This window comes from Triturus cristatus, chromosome 5_2 (genome assembly GCF_964204655.1).
Source record: "Triturus cristatus chromosome 5_2, aTriCri1.1, whole genome shotgun sequence".
Taxonomy (NCBI): domain Eukaryota; kingdom Metazoa; phylum Chordata; class Amphibia; order Caudata; family Salamandridae; genus Triturus; species Triturus cristatus.
In genome coordinates, this window is record NC_140588.1 from 962,664,950 (window position 1) to 962,688,526 (window position 23,577).

Consider the following 23,577-nt stretch of genomic DNA (forward strand, 5'->3'; position numbering starts at 1 on the left):
AACTAATGTGGCAGTGTGTGCTTTTTTGAGACCAAAAACAATTTTTTGCTTTAGCCAATGTTTGTTATAATGGTGAGGGTCCGGCAGCTCTCACATCAATAAGGTTTTACAAAAACCATGCAAAAACAAGTCACGCGTTGCCAAAACTAAAAAGCTGACCACCATTTCAGACCTATTGGCTTTGCCAATGCTTGTTTACTTTTGTTTCCCAAAATGTTATTGAAACTGGTTACACTGATTTTCTAATATGAATATTTTGGGGAAATACTAGCATGCATCAACACATTTTACTAAATGATGCTGCAAAGAAATGGTACCTGAAATTTTACAGTAGTTAAGCAAAAAAAAAATGTTTCCTACTTTCATTTTTGAGTAACATTTTATACTGAAAGTAAAAAATCACTAATCTTGCTTTCAAGCTTCTGAGAAAATTTACATCCAATCAGAGAGCATTCTGGAAGCATTATGCATAGCCTCATATTGCTAAACTTTGAAACCGTTAGTACACATTTTTATACTGGAACCACTGTCAGTAGTGCAGTCAGAACTTACATTTACTGAGAGCGCTCACCCTAATAATAAAGGCTTTCAATTAATGATCCATAAATACAAGTTTGAACAGCATTAACATATGCACACAAATATTAACTTAACTGCAGGCAGTGCCCTTCCCTGATCCTTAATGGGGTACTGCAAACTGGCAGCCAGAGGGTTTGTACTGCAGGGGGTTGGGCCTGCTTGTCCCAAGGATACAATGCACATTAAAACTTGTTGCCCTTGACCCCAAACAATATGTCCTGGGCGTCGGGCTATAGGAATTCCACATCCCTGCTTTAAAGATGGTGCTTGCTGGTGCAGTAATTTCCACTTTTCATGCAGCTATTGACCTCTTTAGTCATTTTTGTTGGAGACCTATAGGAATTTAGTATTTTGTGTGACCCACAAACTGTAAGTTCCTGCAGGATTGATTAGTTTGCTGTTTCTGTGTATATGTATTGTGAACGCTAGACCCGGGTGAACAAGATGTCTAGGAGACCTCTTAACTTGAGAGCTAATTTGGTTGTACAAAAATGACCTACATTTTTTAATATACCTACTGAGTCTGACAGTGGTTTTGGACACGTTTCTAAATGAGATGGTGGCATTGTCTATACATTTGCCACACCTGCCTTTACCTTAACTTGGTCTGTGCTCTATATTTTAAAATGCCACATAAAAATGATGTATCTTGGGAATCAGAATTCTGTCCAGGCGTGCCATACCATGTTTTGTTTTCTAGGTCGAGCATTCGAGACTTGCTGTATATACTTTAGTATATACTTATATGTGTATGCACTTTGTGGGCTCTGGAGATCAGCCCTAGGACTTGTCTGCTTCCACTTAGGGACTTTTTTCTGTTCAACTGCCTCTATTAAACTGTCTTGATAGAAAATGACCAGTAGAGGTCAGTAAAATATCAGAATTATTTTCTGCTTAGGGACTTTCTTTTTTAAATTTTTCTGGCAACTGCCACTGTTTAACTTTCTTGATAGAAAACGATCAGCAGAGGTCAGTAAAATACCAGAATCACTTTGTAATTCTCTATTTTCCAGTCCATAGAAATTGTCTTCCACGTGCACCCTTATACAATGATATTTTTTTCAAATCTTGTATTTTCAGTGATATGACCACCGAAGGCCCTGATTTTATATTAAAAACAGAGCTTTGGACTATACCATAGGCAAGATTTCTGTCCATATATTCCCATACCTGGCGTGTCACGCAGTTTGGTGCTTACTATACCTCCATGTTAAAGAACAGTAGAGGTTTCAGCACACAGGCTAATGTGCTGCATAGCTAAATACATATAAGGTCCCAAAGGCGAGACCGATTGCATTGCAAACGCTTGTTTCCATTGCACGTTACTCCATACAAACTTTTCTTTCAAACAATTAGACCCTGTGACAAATGAAAAAGATACCCCTGCTCCTGTGCCTCATAAAACAAATTAATACGCCATGACTTGTTGAGTCAATGAACCGCTTCAAGAGTGTCCTCCCTTAGGTTTGGCACACACTGTTACAGAAGCAGCCCTATACAAGTATGCCAAGTATGCATAATACACATTACTGTGACACAGACCTGTAGGAGAAACCACTGATAAAGTACATCTCTAAACTATATGGTGCCATCTTGAGGAGCGTGAGCAGGTCGTAATGGCTTGGACATTTGTTGTAAGTTAATGACGTTGGTGAAGAAGTTGTGCCTAATGCACAGCTGTGGAGGATCACGAGAAAAGTCAAACACCAGTTACTTCCGATGATTTAAAATCCTTTCTGAGGCTTCCTTTCCCAAGTCGAGCTGTGTGGAACCGATCAAACCAAGTGTGAGTGAACTCAAGAAGGATATAGAAATAAGTGTATGACATTTTCTGAGCACACATTTAGGGACAGGAGTAAAGTTAGGGCTTGTACATTGCGTGGTGGGTTAATGACCCTGTAGCAGGAGTCTGTGCCTGGTAAATGAATGGCTCCCCACAAGGGGATCTTGCATGCCACAGCCTCATAAAGCAATGGGTCTTGCGGCGGAACGCCCACTGCAACACGCACTGCACGCCCCTTTCACACTAAGTGAAGCGTGAAAAGGTGCCTTATTTACAAGGCGGCGTTAAGCCATGCTGCTTTGTAAATAAGCAGAAGGGGATATAATAATAATAATAATAATACTGCATTTTATAAAGCGCGAACAGCTACCTCGCTAGGAGGTGTCCCGGCGCTAGGAGAACACAGTTGACCTGGAGGCCAGAGAAGGAGAGCTAGCGGGGTTGGGTGAAGAGCCACGTTTTCAGCAGTTTCTTAAAGCAAGGTTCAGAAGGGGCCTGCTGGATTTCTTGTGGTAAAGTGTTCCATAGAGAGGTAACATTTGCCGAAAAAGTCCGTCCGCCTAGTCGAGCCTTTTTCGTACGCGGGACTGCCAGTTGAACGCGGCAATTGGACCGCAGAGCGCGGGTTTGGGAGTATCTCGGGAGGCGGTTTTTCAAGTACTCTGGGCAGGAGCCATGCAGAGATCTGAACGTCAGCGTAAGTGCTTTAAATTTTATTCTGCTAGCAACTGGCAGCCAGTGCAGTGATCGAAGATGCGGAGAGACTGACTGCTTGAGATCCCTACCAGAACGTAACTAAAAGTGAGGTTCTGATGATGATATCCCCTTGTAAATAGGCCCCGAATTCTCCACCCCCACACTAGGAGTACTCCTTGTTTTGGGTCGTTGGTGACCCGGATAGGGTTAATTAGGCTGCGTTTTCAACACCAGTCACTTGCCTCCGTTTGTTACGTCACCTCTCCAGGAAATCTTGGCAAACGCATGCGTTAATCCGCCAAAATAAATGTTTATATGCGCCTGCAATTTTGTAACGCATTAGCGTGTGCATGTAAAGTACGTGTATCTCCTAACAAGGCCAGGTTCACCGTGCACTGACGCTGACTTTGATGTGAGACGGAGAGAGATGGGCCGGTAAAGAAAAATCTTTATAAGAATGCGTTTTCTCCATCTTTGCAAACACGTTCTGAAGGATCTTGACGTTCATGTGCCAATACGGCCATCTAGCGGCCAGAGCTGGAATTGCAGAAGTATGTCTTAATTGTCGGGTGGGTTTAGTGTTTGATTGGTCTTTACTGAAAATAAAATGCAAATTATGCTGGAATGCGCAAACTTTCACATTCGCGTAGGTATTTTCATGGCTTGAAGTGGGAGGGGACTTGTTAGTGCTCCGCATTGGCGGTAATTAAACAAGTATTGGCAAAGCCAAAAAGGTCTGGCGGTCATGGTTTTTTGCAAAATTCTCTTTTTGGGAAAACATTGGCAATCAAAAACAAGCATTTGCAATGCAATAGGTCTCGCATTATTAAAGTTTGAGCTATTGGTGTTGCATTATTTAGCAATGCCAATAGCTCAAACTTTAATAATGCAAGACCTATTGCTTGTTGATCTTTTTAAGAAATATATAGGTTCGTAATATTCTGTGTTTCCGGATTGCATGAAAGCAAATCCGATTGTTGGACATATTCTGTACGCCCCTTGAGTGTGAGAGAGTTGTAGTATGTAAAACGATCTATGATTGGAGCTTTCTCGGCATCTCAGCCAATCCCGGTGCGTGTGTGGAACTTCTAAACGCTAATTGGCTGTGAAGCTACTGCTAGGCATGAACACTTTCTCAGCTGTATACTCTCCGGTTCGGTGGGTGCCACGCAGGAGGGAACTGGCTGGCTGACCAGGTGCTAACATTTGGTCTGTAGGGCATGCGCGGTACCGGTCACTTTTGCGTGCCCAGTGGCGGCGCGTGCAGCCGGTGAAGACAGCGCCTGTCCCCTTCCGGGGCTCCCGTGGTGAAGAGGGAGCCCCGGCGCCAGAGAGGAAGTGCGGGAGCAGAAGTCCCGGGTCCCAGGAGGGGGCCCGGGTGAAGAGCGGCCAGTCGCCGTTGAGGAGGATTCCCCCCGCAGACTGGGTGAGTGGGGGAATCTCCATTCATCCAGTGGTTTGTTTCCTGAGCGGAGCGGAGTTTAAAAAAAAAAAAAAAAGCGAAAGTGAAACTGCATGCTGGCTTGCGAGGGAAGGGGGACAGGAGATGTGCACGACGCGTGGCTGTAAGCGCGTACACAGGCTCCAATCCGCCAAAAGCCTGCACGTGCCCATCTCCTGTCCCACTTCCGAGGCAAGTCAGCAACAATAGATCTCGCTGGCGACAGCCGCGCTTCGCGCGGCGATCGCCAGGCGAGACCTAAAGAAATACGGGCTAATCGGAAAAATTATATTTTGTTCTAGATAATCACACAGAAAAATGTACACAATAATAAACCAATTGATGCTGAGGGCTTGGTGAAATTCCCAACAACTAAATATATTGTAAATGTAATTTTAGTAAAAAACGAAAGGTCTTGGCTCTTGCCGTACCCTGAAAGTGAAAAAGTGACATTGAAAAGGGTCCTTACTGGGTTCTATATTTATTTCCTTAACTTACAAGACAAAACAGAGATCTGTTTGTCAAAATCGACTTTTAGAACCCAAGAGATACAACCCATATTTATATTTCCTAAATTTTACTTCATGTTGCATGGGATACGTATTCCCTAAGAGTATTTCCTTTTCCCAGAGGTACTGTTTCTGTAGTTTTTTTAATGCTTCATATGAGGTTTAGTGTATGGGAGTGTTTGGGACACCCAAGGCACCCCCTCTTCCACAAGCCTTTGTAATATTTGTAATGTTTAACTCACAATCTTACATTTTTTCACAATATACAAGTTTTACTTTAGGTGTAAGTGTTTTTTGTATAATATGTTTGGATGCACTAACGTAAAACACACACACACACACACCCAACTACTAGTTGGGTGGCATGCTGTATCGAGCACAGGGTTTTCTGTCACTTGATTTTAGACCATACCCCTAATCACATAGGTAATATCCTTTTGTAAAATAATCCTCGTTATCCTTTTTGCGCACATCCCTTTTAGAGACCCCATCAACACCTACAAATACCTCACCCACCCTAAAGCACTGATTACTGCCATGTAAAGAAGAAGCCTGCAGGGCCGGCTTTAGGGCGGTGCAATTGGTGCAGCTGCACCTGGTGCTGCCCTTGGGTGGGGGAAGGGCACAGCACTGTGTTTCAAAATAACTTTTGGATTCAAAAACACCAGCTGCAGAGTTCCTTGTCTGTGGAACAGTTTTGAGGCGACAATAAAAATGTCACAATAACTCTGGTGATTAATGTTCCTGCTGGAGAGAGATCGTGTTTTGTCTAGAGGCAGTTCTGACTCATCATAAAGTAGTGCAGAGGGTTATTATGCCTGCTGCAAAGAACGTGTCCCATGCTGATCACAGAGCTGTATTTTATGTGGATAGCTCAGTGGGTTACTGCTTTTGTTACTTGCAGTTTAATAAATTACAATCCTAATGTAGCACAGTGATGTAAGAACTGTAATCAAAGATCTGCATGCCAACTAGAAGGTGTAGGGTTGGAACCTGGTTTCCCCCAGTCTTTCGTTATCCCTATGTTGCTAAAAAGGGTTAGTTTTGTTAGAAATCAATTCTTATTAGTAAAGCCAACTCCAACCACTGTAGTATTTTTTAAATCCAGAGTTTGCGCTTCTCCTGACTAAACACTCTTAAAATATATTGCCTATTACCATGGATAACACGTGATTCCTACACCTTATAATCCTCATCGCCTTATATAACATTTCCTGTAGATTGATTTACACATGTATGAGTCATTGTCTCTGTATAATGCGTGTGTGTGATGTCAAGTGCTCCAACACCCAGCAATGATATGAGTAGCGCTATAAAACAAATAAAATGCATGTGAGAGAGTAGGGCTATGGAGAGATGAGGGTCACTGTTGGAGGGTAGTAGTGAGGGAATCTGTGCAAAAGAGGTCATTGGGGGGCGCTAATAAAGATTGTCATACTGGGCGCCACAAGCTCTTTAGTCGGCGGTGGAAGCCTGTGCGGGAAACAATATTATGCACTGTACCACTTTGCATTTGAGCTTAACACAGTAGTAACAGCACTCTTGTAGAGTGACACAGGACATATCATAAGTGTAGTCTGTGTGTGAAATATTTTTGTTATTTCAGTTTTTAGTTAAGCCAATTCATTAACTACTGTTTTTAGTGGTGGACATCTCTACCATTCCATTATTTCAATGTTATAGACAGTTAAGTAGCATTGAGGCAATCTCTTTACACCTTTAGAATTCATCTTGTGCCTCAGAGGAGCTGAACACTTAGGTAGTTTTGACTCTGAATATTGCAGATCAAGTGTAATGGTAAAATACCTCTTACTTGTTGGTAAAGAGAGCAGACTCTGCCCCTAAAAACACTGACATACAGTTGTGGCTGTGCAACCAAACTTAACATAATGGGAGATGTTTACCTAGCATTTCTCATTCCATTATGTGTTTCAAGCCTGACATAAGCAGTTTGCGTCAGTGCACGTTTCTCTAAAGCAATCTCCCGGCATCATAACGGTTGTCTTTCATCCGAGCTTTTCAGGGGACATTTCTTTGTGTTCAGTAGGTCCAATAAAAGGTATGAAAACCTGTAATAGTTTGCTTTTTGTTCAGGGCTAACCTCTGTCATTTAATTGCTAAATCAAATGCCAGAGGATGGCTAATCTTTTATTATCTCTAAAAAGGGAGGGCAGAAATGCATTTGTTCCCTTGGTCAGCTCTCCTTCTAGATATGATTATATGTGCAGAATGTCTGTGACCTTTTGATATTGTGAATGCTATAAGAAAGCTTCCCATGTTTAATATATTTTTTTCTATTCTCTGCCACAGGCATGTCAAGGATGTTCATCAACTGCAAAATGCGACTGTAGCGGAGTGAAAGGTGAAAAGGTAGGTTTGGACATATACGTAAAGCTATTGACTGTGTAATGATTTGCATCAGAATGTTTCATGATAAAGAACAGGAGAGACAAATTAAAAATCAAATGAAGGGTGAAATGATATGGGGTCCAATAATGATTATGAATATTTTTTTATTAGAAAAGTAACCCACATGTTCAGTGTGTTATGTGCCAGAGGTGTAGCAGTGTCTCGCCATCTAGCTGCGTGGGTCACAAGTAAACCCATGTACTTTTTCTATTTTAATCAAAAATGTAAATGGTCTAGAAACTTTATTCCCCGATTGATAAATGAATGACTGCAGAGCATGAATTGAATATTGTGGCTAAATGGATTAGTAGTGACTGGGAAATTCGCAGCAGCTCCTCCGTAGTTTACTTTAGTAGTATCACGGGTTGATATCTGATTTTTTTACCATCCTTTAAAAATCTCTTGAGTGCAGATTTGCCAGTTGTTTACCTTCTTATTTCCAATCTTCTCTGCTTATGTGTCTTGTTTTTGGATAATTTTGGTTATTGAACCAAAATAAAGGGCTCCTTTTCTAATGTTATTATCATTAATAGTTATACCAGTCAAAATCATTAGTTTTATAAATAATGCTTTTTACTTTTGCCTTCCCATTTTGTAACTCATTTTATCAATGTAAGTTGGAAGAAAAACAACATGAGCTCTGCCAGGACTTGGACTTGTGATCTGTCATTTACAAATTTAATGAGTTGCTGACTGGCCTTTCATGGTGCCATGGGTTCTAAATGACTGTATCTAATACCTCACTTGCTTTCGATATACACCTGTCAGTGGGCAAACTAGTCTCCCCGTAGGCTACCAATGAGCACCACCGACTCGGCCTGGGAGTGGTGTAGTCTTGGTGCTTCCCCGCTGGATCCATCACTATCTTTCGTGATTCAAAATCAAAAATCAGAACCATAACATTCTCAGTAAGAATGACAGAAACTGGTCAAGATTTTAAGGGGTTTATATAGAGCATTAATAAACAAAATACATGATATATTTCAAAAGCTTAGTTAGCAGTGAAGAATAAAGATAATAAGTGCAAAGAACTCAATAAATTTCAATGCAGAATCCAGCATAGTTTCGCCTTACAAAGTGGGAATGGGGGATTCTGGCTACAGTGGAAAAGTACTTCCTTTTATAAGACTTTAGACATAGGATTTCATACATTACTAAGCATGTATATAGTTCTCAGGATATGCACCAATAATGAACCAGCAAGAAGAAACATTTTACTACAGAATACATTTGAGGATTCTTTCATAACACTACTGCATTGAACACTGTGACTCTAACAGTTTATTCAAGTACATTAGTCGGCACATTGTATAAAAGAAAGCCTGGGACAGTTGGGACGTCATTGGTCGGGTACAAGATGGTGAGAAACTCCTGGGAGCATTCACTGTCCTTTGGTGGGAAGATTGCAATTCTTTATTTAGAACTCTGAAATAGCTAATCACGTGATGTGGTGCAGCTTCACTGAAAAATAGAAGACAGTAAATCTTCGTTTAGATGAGCGCCAGTTCGAGTTCAAGCAGTTTAGAAGCATGAAAGATGAAACAACATTCACCACCCCGCCCCATGATTTCTAAATCTTCACATCTACAGCTTTATCACAACACAGATTACATCAGTTTAGGGTTCGTCTCATTTGATTCTCTCAAATCTTTCATGGTGTTGTAGAGCTCACTTCAACCTTTACATCAATCCTCTTTCTTCCCCTTGTTGCTGACAGCTTCTTATACTCACACCAAACCCATCGCTTGATGAAACCTTTGCAAAATCTTTGGCAGAGAAGCACACATGCAAAGCCAATTAATATAACCAAGAGAGGGGTCAAAAGCAATTTTAATATTTCTCCACCTATACTTCCTAACCCTTCACCTAGCTTCAGGGGCGGCTGGTGACATTTTAAAGTGGTAGGGCGTAAGATGATTGGTATACTTCACTGTTGCGAGCGAGCGCAGCGAGCGAGCCCGAACCCCTATAAGGAGGGTTCGGGGGGGTTCTCCCCCCGAGAAAATTTTGAAAAAAGAGAAGAAAAATGGTGCATTTTCAAGCAAATTTGAGAAAGCAGGAAGGTTAATAAAGCAATTGTGAAAGTGCAGGTATAACATTAATAAAGAGATGTCATATAACATAGGTAGCTGCTTATTCAGTGTACAACCACAGAGCTTCATAACAGACTTCGAGATACAATGCATTTCTGAGTACCTCACTCACAGATGTTTTTTATTTAACAAATAAACTGGTTGCAAAGTAGCAGCATTCAAAATTGTTTACTTTTTGTAAATGAAATCAGCACGTCTCTCTCTAAGAGCAGCAAACTTTTCAATAACTTTTGTGTTAAAGTCCGGGATTTTCTGAACTAGCTTGCTCTCTACAGAGAGCATTGCCAAAGCATTGAGTCTTTCCTCAAGCATGGTGTTTCTCAGGAATGTCTTAATCCTCTTTAAGGCTGAAAAACATCGTTCTGCCTCGACTGTTGTCATAGGAGTGGTTATGACAATTTTAAGTAAAGCCACTGTCTCTCCAAGTGACTTTTCCATATTAAGTTTATGAATTAAAGCCAGCAAAGACAAGGCACTGAAAGGTGATAAAAAAACACGTGAATTTGCGTTTCAAATGTCCGATCCTGCTGCAGCACACTTACAAAGCCCACACATGACAGTAACTCGATTCAAGGCCCCATTCTCCCGATTTTTTTTTTTTACAATCTCCCACTTTGCTCTTCTGAAATGGTGGCATGTACGTTTCAATCAAATGTCCGATCCTGCAGCAGGTTTTATGACAAACAGCAGAGTAAAAATCTTACAGTCAGCAGAAAAGGACAAAAAAGTTTCATAAACTCAGCAAAGCACAATACAGAATAAAACTCCACCACATCCAACACCACAGCCGAGCCACCCCCATCCATTGAGCACTGAAGCCTGCGCTGCTGATACTTACTTGGGCGCTTCACACTGGGCCTTGGCTAAAGTTATTTCTAGATTGGACCACAGAAATGATGCGACTCTGTCGCTTTTAACAGACTTGACACACTCTCAAACACTTAATGCATCATTTTCTGCAGTTCTAAAGGCTCACGTTAATTTTATTTTTTGCATATTTATATAGCGCAAACTCGACCCGAAGGTATTGGAGCGCTTTACATAATTAGCACCTATTTACATTGCACATTCAGGCATGGGGAGATTAAGTGATTTGCCCAGAATCACAGGACGCGACCCCGAGGTTTCCAGCACCAAAGTCGGCAGTCTAGTTGACGGACCACATCCTCTCCCAACTGAAGAAAGTGCCACCTTTTAAGTCCTGCACAGGAAAACATAACACCCTAGGATCGTGGTGGTAATACAGTGAGTGCTTCTGTGTCCAGTTGGGGTGGTATGTAGATGCATAGGATATTATCATGTTTCCCCTCTACCGATCCCTCAATTCCCACATAGTCACCATGTGACTCCTGGAAGGTTCACATCCCCACGAGCCGGACATGTTTGTGAAGGGGTATGTACAACCCCCCTAGATCCCCTAGTGAAACCAGTGTGAAAGACCTGGTCATAGCCAAATCTATGTAGGAAGTGGCAGTTGGAGACTAGTAGGTGGGTGCCCTACATTAGCAGTACTTCTGGTGTGAATCATTTGGCAAAGCTAGGGACTGCCATGAGTTTGATGTGGTCAAAGAGGCCGTTAATATTTCAAGACATGACTTGAAAGTCAGCCAGGGCTGGTGGTCCTACGCGAGGCAATATTTGAAAATCAAGAGACTCTCAATCACAGTTGTTGTAACTGACTTTTGGGGAGCGTGGGGTGAACCACGCGTGAGCAGCAGGAGTGTAGAGGGCTGGTGAGACGGGGGCTCGTGGAGGTGGGCTCGCGCAGCCCAGAACACAAGGGATGATGGCGAAGAACATTTACAAAGTGTGACAATATTTCTTGGTAATAGTATTCTGTATTTGAGGGTGTCAGTAGGTACTGCATATCCCAGGTGGCGGCAGATTCCAGCGCACTCTGAATACATCCCCTAGGACTCCCTCCCTCTGTGGCAGTCCTGCAGTCAGTCACCCACTCCTGACCGCAGCCTTCCCCGCCCCAAGTACACGCTCTGACCTTATCCTACGTCTACCGCTGCCCCCACCCTCCTTTCCCGTAGAAGAGGCACGGCTCGCTTGTCGCCCCAGGATCGTCACATCCAGGCATGCGGCCGGCTCTCATCCGGTTTCACAGCCGCTAAAAGCCTCAATTAACCGCGCATTAATTATTCAGTACGTGGAAGGCGCGAGCCGCTGGCTGAGGTCTGGTTACAGTTTACACCTCTGCTTCTGGGGGAACAGTAGAGACACTAGTACTAGTCTGATCCGGAGAGGATGCAGACAGTGTAGGCACTCCTCAGACTCCTTGGACACCGATCACAGCCTCCCCCAAAAGACAGGGTCCCTGTGCAGCGCCCCTGGGGCCTTACATTGACCAGAAAAGTCCCATTGGTAGCTGAAGTAAAGTAAAACACCATCGCATTACAAATGCTGGGGAAACCACATCGAAAACGACAGTACTCACCAAGTCAGGGCCCAGGGGGACAACAGTAGAGACTCAGCACTGCAGTGTAGTACTACACAACAGAAAAAATTGTCACCACCACCACCACGACGAGTCGGTCGGTCGGAGTCAACCCACGAGGTGTGTACGCAGAGGCAGTGGCACCACCGCGTGCATGATGACGTGACAGATTGATGCATTGAGTGCGCAGCGCACCTCATGGCCAATCACTGTCACTGTGTTCAGACTAAGCCACAGTGATTGGCCATAGTTGCGCGGCACCCAATCCAGTTACTCCTAGGCTGCCGAGACAGTCTCAGGCTCTCTCAGCCAATCCAGAGACGCTGCATTAGCAGCGCCTGCCCTGGATTGGCGAAAGAGCACGGATAGGGCTCGCCCGGAGGGGCTGCTGCAGAGGCAACCCTCAGCCTCTCGACCCCCTCCTCTCACTTAGTAGTACACATGGCTACAGTGCGGCGAATGCGCATGCTCGTGCTTGTCGTGAGACAAACTCGAGCATGCGCAGATAAATTGCGAGCCGCCCGCTGCCGCTGTCAATCAACTCACTGTGTCACTGTCAGTGCTCGCCTCGCCCCCTGGCCCCACCCCCTTCATTGTCCGACGCTCGCATTCATTGCCTTGCAATAATAATATATTATTGCATTGCTGGTCTCAGTCTGCGACTCTGCGTGCGTTCGTTCGCGGTAAGTGGGGCTCCGCCCCTGCGCCCCAATGGACGCACCGCCACTGCCTAGCTTAGTAAATCCTTTCAAGTTGATCCAAATACTGAACCTAGCTCTTCCCAGGGACCTGTCTCTTCCAGTTCGGTTAATTCATGTGTAATGTTTGTAATATTAGCGATATAACTATCAAGCTGGTTATCTATTTTTGGAATATATACACAACATTCTCCTGTATAAATGACCTTGTATAGCCCACTTTCCTTCATAAGCAGCAAATATAATGCAAGACAGTTCTGCATGATCACAGTTCTCATAGCAAGCAATTCTTTATTTATTACTGTTCGTGCTACTGCGGTATTAGTGGCAAAATGATCCACTAGGGTTGATAGCTTTCTAAACTTAACATTATTGAGTGCAACTCCAATAGAAGGGATAAGTGGTCCAAAGATATCACTTAGAATCTCTTTAAAGCTTATTTTACTTCATTTTATGTAACGATCAAGAGGAAAATCTAGCTAGTCAGTGTGATAGATTCTCGGGAAAACTAAAGCTGCTTAACAGCTACCTACCCAGTTATGTGGTAACTGGAAATAAGCTGACTTTTCACATACCCAACAGATTCCTTTGATACTCACCTCTAATTCAGCAACGGTCCTGTCGTTCACAATGTAAATGTGTTTGCATTCGCCCCATCCCAATATCGTAACAGTTTTGTTTACCTCCTGCTTCCTTATCATACCTAAGGACCCTTTCTTGGCAACATCAATGCTCAACCTTGGAGGTGGTTCCTTTAAAATCTTCTTACCTTTCTCGGTAAAATGTTCTGAACTAACTTTCTTTTTCTTTTTCTCGTCATCTGATCTTATCCTCTGGTTCAATTTGTCTTTGAAAACTCTTTCTTCTTTCTTGATTTCACAGGTTACACCATGCATTCATGGGTTAGTAGCGCTCAGGTTAGTTAAGGGAGTAAAGAATTTCATCACACACTCATGCAGTTCCCCTAATCTAAAGCTTTTGAAGTAATGGGAAATATAGCTGATGGTGACATCTAGTCGCAGATTCCTTATCACTGAATTTCCCAGGCGTCAGACTGGATCTAAAAGGAAAAGAAGTGCAGCTAGATCATGTCTCTACCAGATATGGCATTACCGAATGTAAGTAACTTGTTCATTTAGTATCCCACAAATACATGTGGCATAAATCAAAAATGGTACATTTTATAAAGTCTTGTAATATTCAGAGTAAATCAGCTTAATTTGAGATCTGCTGATAATATAAGTTCAGAAAGACAGAACAAGAGAACGCATAAGAGAGAGGCAAATGAAAACATGCCGCCTCTTCCGCCGCAGATGCTGGAAGGTAGGAACAGAAATAACAATCTTCTACCTGCATAACTTTCCCATATTGAGCTATCAATTGAAAATACACATTATACCTATAAACACTCTTATGCTGTGGGACATGTGAAACTCTATTTTAATGCACTCACTCACTGACATCTCGTTTAATCGTGGTGTTTGTAGGTGAACGAGGAATCTCACCCCCTAGCAAATAGAAGTCAAACAGCCATCCACTCAGAGAAACAGTAATGGCAACTGCCAGACCAATAAGTAAGATTTTGCAGCGATGCTGTGCCATGTTCGCTTAAATCAATCAATCAAAGAGACTTTATTCGATTGCTTTTTGAGACAATCATAAAAGTACATATAAACAGTTCATTCATTAAGATTATAAAAACTATACATGATTACATTAATAAAAATCAACATACACACAATCGTAATAGTCTCCATAATTACAAAATGATAGATTTCCTGTGGCTAAGAACTTTTTTTTAAAACATACCTATCCGCCAGGCTCTATGTGGATCGTCCAGGAGCTGCAGCGCCAGCAATGCAGGGAGGCATTGTCTCAGGCCCCGCTCCATTAAAATCGGGACATTCCAAATTTTCCTAAGGCTACTATAAAACCTACAAAATAACAGAATGTGAATTGTTGATTGATCCGAACAGTTGTCACACGGACACAGACCTAGAGTTCGCGACCAATCGTTCATACCTGGGAAACTCACTAGCCTGTGAAAAATATTACATCTAAAACGGGTTAATAAAAATCTATCGTAGCCACCGGGTACAATGATTAAGTAGGACTGAATATTAAAAGAAGATAAAATCAATTAATTATATTGCACAGTGGGCTTTAAACTCTCACTAGCCAATCTAATTGAGTCCAGATGGAGTAGGCCCTGTTTTTTTGGTTCCTTTCTACTGATCGACTGCATTGAGCTCGGGTTATTATAATACTCCGAGTGGCCGAGATCAGACATAACATTTCTAATAAACCTCAGCCATGGAATCAGTAGTGCTCCTTCAAGCTTTAAACTATCTGCTAAAACTTCCTGATTTAGCTTGGTCTCAGGTTTTGACCAAATTCTGAGCCAAAGAGGAACAGGCTCCATTTTTATCAGGTCTGAAATAAATGGCAACCCGAGCTCTGAGTGACATATGCAGAAGTACTGCTGGGAACAGCTAAAATATATCTCAAAAAGATATTTTCTACCGTTTGAAGTGACTGAGTCTCCACGAAACCCCATACTCCCGCTCCATACATAACAGCAGAGATGCATTTAGCTTTGCAAATCTGTATAAGTTCCCGTGGTGGTCTTCTCCCTAATTTCCTTGCAAAGTTTACCAGGGACAACGTAGTCCTAGCCATTACAAGTTTTTTGGCATTAATGGCTCGAGTCCGAGAATCAGTGTGCTCAAACAATATTCCTAGGTAGGCAAAACTGGTAGTGTGCTCAATTTTCTGACCCTCCAGGAACATGTCCCTGCATGTGTGACTCCCAGGCCCACATCTCATGATGTAAGTTTTAGAAATATTCACCTTGAGATCCAGATGTCCCATAAACTTAACAAAACTGTTTAAAACTCGTTGTAGACCTATTTGCGTGCGGGACATTAAAACTGCATCATCTGCATAAAGAAGAGCAGGGATGGGACGCCCAGCTCTTTGTGGAAAGTCATTATTACCCATAATTAATGCTTTACATAAACCATTGACATAAAGGTTAAAAGGGAAAGGAGCCAGGACACAACCTTGCCTGACTCCTTTCCTAATGGGAAATGGAGCCAAAACGAACTCGCGCCTTAGCTTCACAATATAGGCATCTGAGGAAGTGGATTATGTGTGTATCTACCCCTAGCTGTTCAAGGATAACCCATAAATCCTCGTGTCTCACAGAGTCAAAGGCAGCAGTGAGATCGACAAATGCCAAGAACAATCTACCTTTTTTCACTCTCATGTACTTTCCCATAAAAATACATAAATTATGGCTCTGTCCCCAGACCTGCTTGGAAACCATATTGTATGTCGGCCAGGATGGTATTTTCCTCAGCCCAGTCACCTAATAGTTCCAGTATTATGCGTCCAGCTACTTTAGTCAGAGCATCCAATAAAGAAATAGGTCTATAACACTTTGGGTCTTGGCGGTCCCCCTTCTTAAAAATTGGAACGATGTTGGATTCCACCCATGTGGAAGGAAAGGGGGCGAGGCATCTGGCATTCAAAACCTGGGTGATGGTTGGGCCTCAAAGTTCATTGTTGGATTTAAAAAGATCTATGGGGACCCCATCCAGATCCGGGGCCTTCCCCCCTGAGCTTGCGTCAAGTGCGCGAGTTACCTCCTCCAATGTGAACCTAAGCTTGTGATACATGGGCTCAGCGTTATTAGAATTTTCCCTAAAGATTCTATCGGGGGTGAGAACAGTATTTCCATCAGCATTGTACACACTCGAGAAATAGTCAATCCACTGGTGCGACTGCTATAGCGGGCTCAATAGATGGCCCCTTGCCCATGTTCAGAAAGGGGGTCTTAATCACCCTCCAAAAAGCCGCACTGTCACCCCTTAGAGATGCCTCATGGAGTGATTCCCAAGCCTCGTTTCTCACTGTGACTTTTCGTTCCCCGAGAGCTACTCTATATTCCCCCCTTGCCCTTCTGATATCTTCGATATTTTTGGGGGCCTTATGTAGTTCCCTTTTCAAGTTAGAGTATGCTCGCGAGCATTTTGAATCAAACCAGCCACGGGTATTTTTTTCATTGTTCTTTGGGACAAATAATGAATCCCTAACAGCTTCGGCTATTCACTTGAAGGACGAAAGGATACCAGATGGAGTTTCTGACTCATCCAAACTTGTGTTGATGGCTGCGCTACACTTGCATACCACTTTTTTAGTGGTGGCCACGGGGTCCCTTTTGACCATCGCAGGTTATAGCCATTTCATTTGTTAATGGTGATGTCTGTTAGAACCTGGTCTGTTACATCTTGCCTACGTATTTTACTAGATGGAATTAGGCCTGAGAGACACAAAGGATAATGGTCGCTCAGAGAGCTATCATCCACAGAGAATGATGTCAATCTATGGGCATGGCTATTCGATGCAAGAATGTAATCAATGGTAGAGTAACAGCCCCTAGCATTAAAAGTGTGGGGCATAGGTGTTGGTATAATAATTTGTTCGTTAGCGAAACCCCGATTCATGCTAAAGATCAAGTTATTATACAAATCCCCCAATGGGGAATGACGAAAGTGGGTGTTGCCGATACCAGCCTCAGGAAGGACGCCACAGGTTTCCCCCCCTCCGCTTGAGGAAAGTGCACAGTTAAAATCACCTACCATAATCAACATCGTGTCTCTATGGCATTTCCTATATTCAGACTGCAGATTGTTATGTATTTTCGATAAGACATCTCTCACTAAAGCCGGGGGTATGTTGTGGTAAAAATTAATCAGTAGTATACAATAGTTACCTTCAACATGAATTAACATTCATTGATAATAGGAATCCCCGGCAAGGAGCACTACCTTTTTCAAAGCCAACCTATTTGAAATGTACATGCCAAGACCCCCTTTTGCTCTGCCGCTAGACCCTTCAATTGCTCGAGGGTGTAAAGTCTTATAGCCATTGATGTGAATTGGCTCCTTAGCCCACGTTTCTTGCAGGCATACAATGTTAAATGTTATTATAAAGTCCCCAAAAAGTGGATTAGTTTGCTTGGACGACAAGCCCGCAATATTCCAAGATACTATATTGCAACATGCTTTCTCTACAAGAACAAGTTGAGATGGAGTGTCTGACTCACCAAACCGCAGTCACCACTCAGTGGAAGCTGTTCTATCGGGACGATACTTCTAAATTCATAAGCGGCGTTAATGCTGGAATCCAAATGGGCCATGTCCTGAGCCTCCACAAAATAAGAAGTTTGTTCATCTTGTGCTACAGTATTGGTAACATTACAAATCCCATCACTATAACAGTTATTTTCTAGAGGAGGGCTTAGATGGAAAGTAAGTCAATCTTGTTCATCTAGCGTGCTGAGGATGCCAAAACGGTTACTAACTGGGATTGGATATCTAGGGCAATGATTCCTTGATGGTAATTCCCCCACGGGGCTAATTCTCTGGAGTCTTCGATGGAATCCACATGGTTGGTAGAAATACCCTAAAGGTAATATACTTATATTATGGGGGGGAAATAATCTGAGTCCCTGCAAGATCAATAATAGACTGCACTAAGCTGGGTGACCTAAAAGTTAAGACTATGCAGTCTCCTCCTAGGGACTTAAGGAACTTACCCACCCAGTGTATTCGCCAAGCCATTTTAAATTCTGAAAAGAGAGAATAGGTCAGCCCAGTTCTACCTGACAGTAAATGTAACGATATGTTCCTTAAAGTAGACCAATGCTCACCATCGTTATGAGGAAGGAGCGGAACATTGGCCAAAACTATTGTATATGGTGTGGCCTCAGGTGGGAGATCCAAGATCGAACCTATGTCAGCTTGATTTCCCTGATTATAACCCAGGGTATGCATAGATACAGATAATCCAGCCCCATGTACGGGTACAGTACCTTCTGATGAAATAGGTGCCGTAATGGCTGGATTGTGAACCTGGTTGCTTCCAAAGTTTGATCCCCCAGTTAGTAACCGTGGGATCGTGTTATTAGGTACGAGGTGTGTGGGAGGCAGGGATCTCTGTGTCGGGGGCTGGTTCTGGGGCTGATCTCTAAGGATACCGATGTTTGAATTAGAACAATGAATCAGCCGACTCTTACCTAGTGGTTCCCTTATACTACTCACCTCCCCCCCAGTAGCTTAAATCAAATCTAGGAAATAGATTGAAGCCTCAGAATGAATCAATTAGGCCTCTAATCTGTACCCTATCATCACCATCTCGCAAGCCTGATCTCTCAAGCTACACTGGTTTTTGCTCTGCGTCAACAGGAGGCCTAAGGCTCTAACGTCCTCTGACCATTACTCTAGCTCTCTAGCCATCCTTTGAACGTTTATCAGTGACTTGGGTGACTGTCTTCTCTTTTGCGATTACGCTGCCCTCAAGAAGTTCTCGTCGATGTCAGGCAGATAGTCATCAGATTCAAGATCAATCTGTGTGAGATAGGTCTAATCCGAACCTGAGTAGTTTCTATTGACTTTACTCTCTAGCTTGGCTCATTTGGAAGTCGTCGCTTCTATGCTCTCATCTACAACATCAAGGTGCTCAGCAGGGTCTAGTTCTTCTAGCTCACTAACTTCCCTTATTGTCACTGGTCTTTCCTTAGTTGTCAATAGTATCTTTTGGCTTGTCGTAGTCCTTCTTTAGTCATACCACGATCCGTAGCTGTGCTGAAATCACTAGTGAGTTGCCTTTTCAGACCTCAGATTAGTTTACCTGGCTGAATCTGAAGGACATGAGATGACCTGTCTTCCAGTTTTAAAGTTGAAAAACAGCAAAACCTTTTAACTCTTTGTAAGAAAGAGCCTTCTTTTTGCATGGTTGCCCCCACTTTTGCTAAAATGCTGATGTACTTTGTGTGCCCTGGGTTCCTGCCAAACAGGTACCCAGGGCCTATGTTCTTTCCTTAAACTGCATTGAAAAGAAAACCCAATTGGCACTCTTTGGCCACAGGTCAGTCCCTTGTAAATGGTATCATAGATACCAGGGAAGGCCTCCAAGGGCTGCAGCACTTATTGGGCCACCCTTACAGGCCCTGTACCTTTACAAACACACTGCCTTAGCAGACTGCGTGTTTTGGTGCAGAACAAAGTGAAGAGTCAACATGGCACACATCCCTGTGTGCCATGACTACAACCCACTGCCCTGGCATTGGTCAGCCACCCCTCTAGCTGCGGCACTATACCAGTGGTGAGGGTACAGGTGCATGAGCCCTGTACCCCTACAGTGTCTAAACCAATTCTTAGACATCGTAAGTGCAGTAATGCCATTAAGAGTATATGGTGGTGGGAGTTTGTCATTACGAACTCCACAGCACCGTAATGGCTTTACTGAAAACTGGGAAGTTTGGTATCAAACGTCTCAGCACATTAAACCCACACTGATGCCATTGTGGGTTTTAATGAAAAATGCACACAGAGGGCCTCTTAGAGATGCCCCCTGAAAGAAAACCTAACACTGATGTCCAGGCTGAGTGGCTGCTTGCCAGCTGCCACCACCAGACATGTTTCTGGACCCCTGGGTCGAAAGCCTGGTGCTTTCGGGGGTCTGAAACAATGCACATCCTGGGACAAGGTGCCAAGCCTCCTCCCCCAGGATGGACAGGGTCCACGAAAGGGGAGTTTCAAATGCTTGCCACCTTTGTGAGCTTTCTCAGGCCTTTGCTGCTTCCAACAGCTGGCCCCCACCGGTTCTGACCCTCATCTTGGGCGGGAGAATCAGCGGGAAAACCAAGTGAGGAAGGGAGGTGTGCCACCTTTGCCAACCCTACCCCTAAGGTGGGGGAGGCGAGGTGAAGTACAACTCAAAGTACCCACCAATTTGCAGATGGGGGGCCAACCAGAGTGAGGCATATGCCCCCTCCCACTGGAGGGTGGCATAATAGGGGGTGTACCCACCCCAAGGAGGGGACCCGTTAGTCCCAACCTTTACCTACCTGTAACACCCCTAAATCTAGTATTTAGGGGCAAACCTGAACCTTGCCTCCTCAGACAAGAACCTACCAAGAAGAAGTTAAGAGGAAGGACCGAAGAGCCGTGCTGAAACTAAGAAGAGGAGGATGCCCACTGACTTGGCCCTAGCCCTACCGGCCTGTCCCCACCTCGAACCTGCTCCAGCGAAATCCTAGTGTGTCCTGCAGCCAGCAACCTCGAGTACGCCAAGGACCTGCCCTGCCTTCCACAAGAAAGACTTTGTCTCCTGTGAGCACCAGATTTGCTCACCTACAGACTCCGGCTCCGGCCAAATTTGCGAGTTGGCACCACTCTGCACCCGATGCCTACGGCCCGAGTTTGAGTAGCCCAACACGACGAGGAGGTCTCCCTGGTGAACCTGCCCTGAGGTCTGGGGATCTCTGACCTGCCTCGAATCTGCAAGCCTCCTTTTCAAGAATCCCCCCAACCGTGACCGGAGCTGGTAAGGAAAACCGACTCCTAAAGACGCCCCTGTACCCGAAGTCCCACGGCCTTGTGTGGCCCAACCGAGGGTGTCCCAGCATTCCCAGGTGGTCACCTTCAGAAGATCTTCGTCTCCGAGCCTGCAGTCTTTTTTGCAACCAAAGAATCCCCATTGAAATCAACAGGGTACCTGATGCCAAAACAGCTGAGCCTAACACCAGGAGCTGTGCTGCAACAATCTTGTGGCCTGCTCGTGAGCAGCCACCAACCGGAGGCTCCCTATCCCCCATTGGATATCATTGGGCCTCAGCACTCTGTACCCGGCCGCCCTAGTGCCGTTGAGGGTGCATTGAGAGTACATCCCTGACCCTGGGGGCACCCTGGTTCTAACCCCTGAATACCAACTTCCACAAACTTGTACTTACCTGCAAACCGTTAACTTCATTTTTCTCCATAGAAATACATTGACAGTTTTTCCTTAAATTGTGTGGAGTTGGTTTGTATGGAACATTAAAAAACTGTCTATGTACTTAAAATAATTGACTTACCTTTTCTCTAGGAAATGTGTAAGTGTGTTGTCTAGGCATATCGCACTGATTAGCAAAAGTAATCTGAAAAGTAATCCAAAAAGTAACAATAATATCGAAACATTGACTTACCTGTAATTCAATCAACTGCACTTGCACCTTTTTTGAACTGTAAAACATTGCATATGATTTTTTCAAAGTGTTATTTCACTTACCTGCCCCAGGTTTGGCTTGGTTATAGAAATAAAATAACTTCATAATATTTTTGATACTAACAAATTGGTCTTGAGTTCAGTCTTTTAGTGTGTGACATCATTTGCTGATTGAGTGTGTACAACAAATGCTTAACACTACCCTCTGATAAAGCCTTACTGCTCGCCCACACTACCACAAATAGAGACGTAAGGTGCTATCTACTTTTACCTCTGCCTACCTTTGGGGTTCCACTGGATTCTGTGCACACTATACCTCATTTTGGTATAGTATGTACTGGGCTAGCTTCCTACACTCTTGTTATGCTTGAGACACCGCTCTCCAAATTTAAAGTAATCGCTATCACCACTAAAACATAGCACTATCTGTATAAAGCTCCTCTCACTGTATATCCGTGGCAGTATTTGATTTCCAGTACAACCCTAGGTCAGCCTCGACGTTAGGTACCAGAAAGCGATATTTAGCATGAATGCTACATGGATGTTTATGGACATTTGTCCACTTTCTGGAGAAGCTGCTAAGTTTGGAGGAGAATCCACCAACTGAATTTTCTCCACCACATTATTCCTATAGTAGGATAAGGTTTAGCTGTGGGCTTTCCACCATATTTTGCACTTCTAGAAAGTGAAGGATTTTAAAGGAAAATGATGTCAGACTCCCGTACCAGGCAGCCTCCACCATTGGGTCTGGAACAATTGCTGAAAACTCTTCAATAGCCGAAAGGAAGAACAGAAGAAAATATGGTATCACTGACAAAAAATCAAAGGCCTAGAGAGAAAACATCATCACACAGAAGAAGGGGAGTCGCGTCAAAAGATTTCACCAATTTCTTTTGAAAGGCACCAAAGTAAGTCGAAAATGTGAGCAGCAGACAAACGAAGGCAAGAGAATGGGAGAGCAGGCTCCCCCACTCTAAGTGAGATGGAGAACACAACTTTTAGTTTCTGCCTGGAGTTCTACGACAAGTTTGCCCAGAGAGACAACCACCAGGTGTGTAATCTCTGCTTGCTGAGAGACCACAGCACAGAGGACTGCGACGCTTGTGCAAAGTACAAACCAAAAACGCTGAGGGCACGGGAGAAACAAAGACAGGTGGACTACACCATGCAGGGGCTGAAGGAAACTCCATCATTGAGAGACCGCAGACTGTTGAGGGAGGAGGAGGACAATGCTGCTGAAGGAGCCACGGGAGAGGGTTCTGACATCAAAAATGAGGTATTAGACATAGAGCATGAACACACAAAGCAGAAAGACAAGCATACACAGGTAACGCAGAAAAAACAGCCGATTGCATCGGACTCTAGCTCTTGGAAGACTGCCTCAGAACCGAAAATCTCATCGACCACAGACAAGTTGAGTTCGAAGGAGCTCCTCGGGTCCCACCTCAAGGACACTGCTGGGGGTGCCGAGCCTCATCGTCTTTGGACGTCAGAGTCTTCACTGGTGTCCAAAGACGATTGAGGTGAGAAAACACAGGAAAACGGCAGTCTAAACACAACAGTCCAAACGTTGATGGCAAAGAAGAGACCGCCGATCACACTCAACACCAAAGAACATGCCCTCAAAATCGGACGCAAGAAAAAGTGACTCAAGGCCGAAATGGCTGCAATCCTTCAGAAGGACAAGGATTTCAATGCTTCCCTCTGGGAATTTCGTATCTCCTCAAGATGTTTGATGGAAAGCATAAAGGATGACAAAGACTTTAGGGGATTTGGACCCCCGATGACCCCAGAGTCACAGAAATAGGAGGAACATGAAATCTTCTATGAGGAAGAGGACCTGGAGGCACAGGGACTGTTCTAAGACATCGA

The 23,577-nt window shown here is 43.8% G+C and overlaps 1 protein-coding gene across 1 annotated transcript in view; it reads left to right on the plus strand.

Annotated features, from left to right (window-relative positions):
* The window catches only part of COL4A5 (collagen type IV alpha 5 chain), a 589,146-nt gene that overhangs the window by 127,689 nt on the left and 437,880 nt on the right, over nt 1-23,577 (plus strand). Inside the window, exon 2 of the mRNA XM_085608164.1 lies at nt 7,319-7,378. Coding sequence (XP_085464290.1) covers nt 7,319-7,378 — 60 coding nt within the window. The remainder of the gene's footprint in view (nt 1-7,318; nt 7,379-23,577) is intronic.